A 6,000-nucleotide genomic window follows, 5' to 3' on the forward strand; every position below is an offset into this window, starting at 1 on the left:
AAAAGTTCAATAAATGTATGATGTTTCAAAGTCAGTGAGTACTGTATTAAATGATCCTGATCTCAATATTGAGCAAAATAGTCATAATGGAGCAGCGGGAAGCAGACAGCATTTAAAATTCACTGATCTCAATATCATTGTTGCTATAGTTACAAACTGGAAACTGATCCAGTGCAATACACATGAATTAAGTTACAATACTATAATCAGCGGGGACACACTCCAGAAAGCCACCTCTCAAAAAGAAGAAGAAGAAGAAAAAAAAAAAAAAAAAAGAGTACAAAAATAAGGCATATTTTGCTTAAAAATAGCAAAATTATCTGCCAATGGAACAAGAAAATTTTGCTTGCCAAGACTTCCCAAAACAAGTAAAAATATCTAATCTTAACAAACCCCAAAATACCTTAGAATTAGTGTATTCTAACTAATAAAAAGTGTTTTTTTAAATAGTTGTTGTTAAATGTTTCATGTTAAATGTTTAAATATCAAGTGTCAATTTCCAGCTATGTGCCAATGTACTAGTTAATTACATACATACTACACAACAATACACACTTATATTGTTTCATTGATAATAAAAAAATTGATTCCATCTGGCTGCTTGTTTTAAGTATGTGAAGAGGTAGAATTATGTCAAAGTTATGATTTCTTAGTTATGCTTGAAGTAAGAAATTATTACTTTGAAATAGCAGTTTTATTCTTGTAAGTGTTGATGAAACAGCTTTGTAACTTTTGATATTCTAGTTTTAAGCATGTATTTTCTCAGTATAGGTCATAAAATCCCAGTAACAAGCTTTAATATCCTATTTAGATAATTAAGGACCAAAACACTTAAAACAAGTGAAACAGTCGAACATAAAAGATGCTGACTAAGAAGAACTATCTTATCAGACAAAAATAAGCATATATCTCCTAGATCTAAGATGTTTAATCTTACTTAGATTTCAGTTTTTGCAGTGAGCTCAGGCTATAAGACTAAGAGGTTGTTGCTACAGTCTCCGTCCACTTACAGGCACCAGCAGCAGCGGTGGTGGTGGAGGCTCCGGGGGCAGAGAGCCAAAGTGCTTCAGTAGTTTCCTTCTCTGCGTCACATTCATGATGATACAACTGTTGCAGTCCTCTTTGATTACAAAAAAACCACTTGCTAACTACCTGAGTCACTTTAGTCTGACTATGTCACTGATGCACGTCTCCAAGTCCACCAAAGACAAAACAATCCACAGAAAGGACACTTCAACCTGAAATCTAGAAAATGAAAAAAGGAAGTGACATTCTTCAGCTACCAACAGACTCCAGAGTGATGATCTTTATCCTCAATTATTCCCTTTCTGGCGGGTTCATAAAGTCAAATGGGTCCACCTGCTCCCACTGTTAGTGGTATGTGAGTGTCTTGTGTAGTCTTTCCCACAAGGCAGCAGCAGCAGCAGCAGCAGCAGCAGATCCCAGGCTGTTGGCTGAGTTTCAGTCTGCTGGGTGCTATGGTTACATCAGGGGAATGAGAGCACTGGGCTGTTAATAATTGACAGGGTGTTTGCTACACTATAGATCTGCTTGCCCTGAGTAAAGCTTCCTGGGTTCCTACACAGGCCCTGCTGTGTTTCAGGACCAGGAAATGACTGCATGACTGCATATGATGGCATCTCTCGCTCACTTCATGGTTAACATTTGCACATAGCCCAAAGCCTCGGTGTGCTGCAGTCAGTCTCTTTGTGTTTGACTCCCACTATCAGTGCCCTGCCTAGTGAGGAGCCACTGTGACTTGAACCCGACTTGTTTAGCAGAAGGAGACGCAAAGGGGAGGAGCGGTAACATACCTGAAGGGTGTTCAGCAAAGTGAACAACATCAAGCAGCTTATGAAATCCTAAAGGAGAGAACTTCTATCACAGAGTGGTGTGTGGACTAAATCCTGCAGCTCTATGGAATCAGCACAGACATGGCTAAAAGTGGGAACAACTCAAACATGTCTTTTGTGCAGAATAACACAGTTATAATGACATAAATCATTAAAAAAACAAAAAACATTAAAACATTTTTTTAAAGATTGGAATAAAATGGAATTTATAAACACAACACTTTTCAAGTGCCCACAAGTGTTGTGAATATTGGGGAAATAAAATTGGGTCTCCACAGGCTTTACATATTGAACTATTCCAGCCTCTCCTGAACTCTCCTCTCTTTTCAGTGTGAACAGATTTTCAGTGAATATTTGTCATGTGACCGTTCATCTCAGCAGAATCAATCATGGCTTCACAGTAGGGCTGCATGAGTATGGCCAAAATGATAATCACGATAATTTTGATCAATATTGTAATAACGATTACTAATCACGATTATTCATCATGTTCATCAGAGAAAACATCAGTATTTTTATTGCACTACTTTTAAACAAACAATAGGAACAGTTTTTAGTGTGTGTACAGAGTGTCTGGTGCTTGTTGTAAACAAACAGAGATCGCTAAGTGAATACCTCCTGCAGCAGCAGCACATACATACTGTACTGCTACAGAGCTAACTGTTAGCCTATTAGCAATTTGCAGACTGGACCCTAAGGAGTTAACATCCATTTGATTAATTTTGCAGCCCTAATTCAGTGTCACTGAGGAGCAGAATATAATGTTTTTAACAGGATGTAGTTATTCCAAACAGTTTATTTTTGGCAACATGTTTAACTGAGACATGTAGAATAAAGTGATTTTGACAGAAATATCACAATTTTAAGCTTTGTTTTGGTTACTTTTCCCAGCAGAGACTATCATAAGCTATGATCTGTTCAAGGACTGTCGGAAAGGTCAAATTCCAGTGATAATGGCTGCTTTTACAGTTTCTTTCTACGATTAACGGTGTATTTTCCGCGATCATTTTAAGAAAGAGATGGGTTTCAGAGGCTTGCCTTCAGTCAGGTTAGACAGCTTTCCTTTGGTCAGTCAGGGCACCTGCTCTAAATGATCAATAAGTCAGAAGAAAACATGGCAGGCAACCACTACTGTTACTAAAACAAACACTCAGCAAAGGTGTGCCTCCTCTAGTAGGTAAATAATCACTCCAGTGACTCTTTCATTTTAAGCTGAGGCCACTCCTGTCAGCCCAACAACATGCAAACTTACAACTCCAGAGCACCTTGTTCAACCAAGTGAATACAGACTGAGGCCTACTTTTACAGCGACACATAACTGGAATTCTTCAAATGTGCTTCGAGCAAACTCCAGTAAATACTAATGACTGAGTTACACTGTAAAAAATGTCTGTAGATTTTACGGTGAAAAACTGCTAAACCATGACAGTAAAAGACCATAAAATGATAAATGGATTAATTCAGTTTCAGTAACAATGAAACACCTTAAATGTATAAATCAGTCAAAACTGTTTTTTTTTTTTTTTTTTACAGTTGTTTTTAAAAAAAAACAACCATTACTCCACTGTTAAATACACTGGCACTGTGTTTGCAGTAAATATATACTGTAATATATATACAAACCATCATTGTAATTTTTGCATTTATCTTTTGTAAAAATACTTTTTCTCACTGTCAAATGTACTAAACACCATATCTCTAACAAAAATATACTGTAAGATTTAATGGTAAAATCTTTAATTTATGCAGCATTTATAAAGTATTTTCTTGTCAATTATATGGCAGAACAGCGTTTCTTTTAATGGAAAAACTTTATTTTTACGGTAAAATATGGAATAAATTGGCAATCTTAAACGTGAAATCAATATGGTAAAGTTCTGGCAACCACAGCTGCCGGTTTTTTACCGTAAAAACAACAGGTTTTTTTGGACTGTGAAATATAATACAAGTGATCGTGTAAATGTAAAGCTATCTGGAGGCTCGTGAAGAAAATTGTTCACAATTTCAAGCATAGATCCTGTGTGTAAGGAAAAAGAATGCTTGTAAAATAAGAACAGAAATAAGTTCATCTGACTTTTTTATGATGTATATTTATTCAGAATTTGATGAATATAAACTAAAAGACGAGTGAATGTGTTAAGAGGTTTTGCCACTGTGCTGATTCCATTACTGTGAAAAGAGATTGGAGATTAGAGCAACAATTATTCGACTACTACTTATTTTGAATTAATCATTTCAGTAATTTTAATGTAAATATGGTGAAAGAAAATGCTGTTTTGGTTTGTTTTGTTTTTGGATATTTCTCACTTTTTTGTTATAAAACTGGGTTTTGGGGCTGACAAAACAAGACTTTTAAGACATCATATTGGACTGTTTTCTGAGGATTGTATGGACCAAGTGCCAATATCAATGACAAGACTACTTTATTGTAATATTGGATAAAATTATGATTGTTATTATTATCATTTGTAGTTATTTTTTCACATTGCATTGATGTGATGTAGATTTGCTGGATCAGTTGAAATCAGACTTTCATGTATGACAATTTAACCAATTAAAAATTTCACACACACACAATAAAAAACTGTATCCACACCAAGGTTATTATAGTTAACGAAAACTAACAAAATAAAGAAAACAATAGTTGAAAAAACATTTTTGTTAACTGAAATAAAAATAAAAATGAGAGTTTTTAAAAAAAATGATAACTAACTGAAACAGTATTTTGTGTTTACAACACTAACTAAAACTAACTAAAGTTATAGTGAAATGTCCTTTGTTTTCGTCTGTCAACTTTTTTCATACGTACACCTTTTTGCTTGATATGAAATCTATTTCATCTATCTGGTTTTATGAATTAATAAACTTATTGGGGCTGAGATGGATCAGACAAAGGAAAAAAAAGGCAACATTTATTGTGACTTTTTTTTAAAAAAATCTGGCACCCAACAAATACCCCATTACAAAAACACTAAAACTAATAAAAGCTAAACTTAAACTAAGCATTTTCCTGAAAATAAAAACTAATTAAAACCAGCAAACACACTCTTAGAACTAATTAAAACTAACTGAATTTGAAAACAAAAATTGACAACGAAATCAATGAAACATCCCAAACTATTATAACCTTGCTGCTTACCACAGTCTCAGATGTTCCACTGATCACAAAGAGCTCCTTGGGAAAAATCCCAAACTATTATAACCTTGGTCCACACCACCTACAAAGACTGAAAGACTTAAACTAGATCCAAACATCTGGCTCTCAAATCATGTCAAAGTGACTTTCCACAACAGGCAAACAATCAGTCAGTCTGATTGAAATGCAGCTCTGAATCAAGCAGTGCATCAGTTAATATTAATAATAATATGAAATTACTGTGAAGGAAAGGAAGAGAGAGCTGGTTTGGAATTCAAAGGTGAAACTGTTGTGAAACTCTGTGGCAGGCAGGTAGAAACTTGCATGTGTGGCAGAACCAGTAAGGTGAGGATGAGGAGGAGAGCAGCTGACAGTCACCAACACACACACACACACACACACACACACACACACACACACACACACACACACACACAACAATAAAACAAAACAGGACACACACCTAGGATTTTACATGTACAATGTTAATTCTGAAAACCACAAACCAAAATATGTGGTTTAACCAAGCTCACAGCGACCACAGCTGACATTTGGGCCAATAATTCCTCAAACCATGATGAAGGAATAATTAATGAAGATATTAGATTTAATAAGTTAAAGAAGGCCTGGAGCTGCTCAAAGCTAATTGTGGCTAACGGCTCAGTGTTTAAGGTGAGCTTTGGCTGCCTCATTTACACTAAATACAAGTATTTCCTTTTTAATAAAAGGTTTTTAAGTATTACAATGTTTCTTTTTATGTTCTCCTTCCCCTCGACAGGCTGATAATGTGGCCTGACAACCACGTTTTACCTGGACAGAAACATTTGACAGCAGCAAACTTACCTGTAAACTTCCGCTTGTGTGATAACCTGTCCGTCACTCTCACGAGACTCGTTTTATAGAAGAAAAGGATCAATATTATTTATTTTAAAAAAAGAAAAACGAAATCCTGTTGAAAGCTTCACTTGTTCGCTGCGAGATCTTCCACTGGTTTGAAAACTTTCTCCTAAA

At 35.4% G+C, this 6,000-nt stretch overlaps 1 protein-coding gene across 2 annotated transcripts in view; it reads right to left on the bottom strand.

Annotated features, from left to right (window-relative positions):
• Nucleotides 1-6,000, bottom strand: part of tjp3 (tight junction protein 3) — a 36,751-nt gene extending 30,751 nt beyond the window's left edge. The window contains exon 1 of one of the 2 annotated variants that reach the window (XM_059340872.1): nt 5,833-6,000. Coding sequence is in view for 1 of the 2 variants with exons in the window: in XM_059340870.1 (XP_059196853.1) it covers nt 1,011-1,097 (87 nt within the window). In the remaining variant the exon portion in view is untranslated. Of the gene's footprint in view, nt 1-1,010; nt 1,450-5,832 lie in introns of those variants that run through there. The other variant, XM_059340870.1, reaches the window with a different exon arrangement.

The sequence above is a fragment of the Centropristis striata genome, chromosome 9, assembly GCF_030273125.1.
Source record: "Centropristis striata isolate RG_2023a ecotype Rhode Island chromosome 9, C.striata_1.0, whole genome shotgun sequence".
NCBI lineage: Eukaryota > Metazoa > Chordata > Actinopteri > Perciformes > Serranidae > Centropristis > Centropristis striata.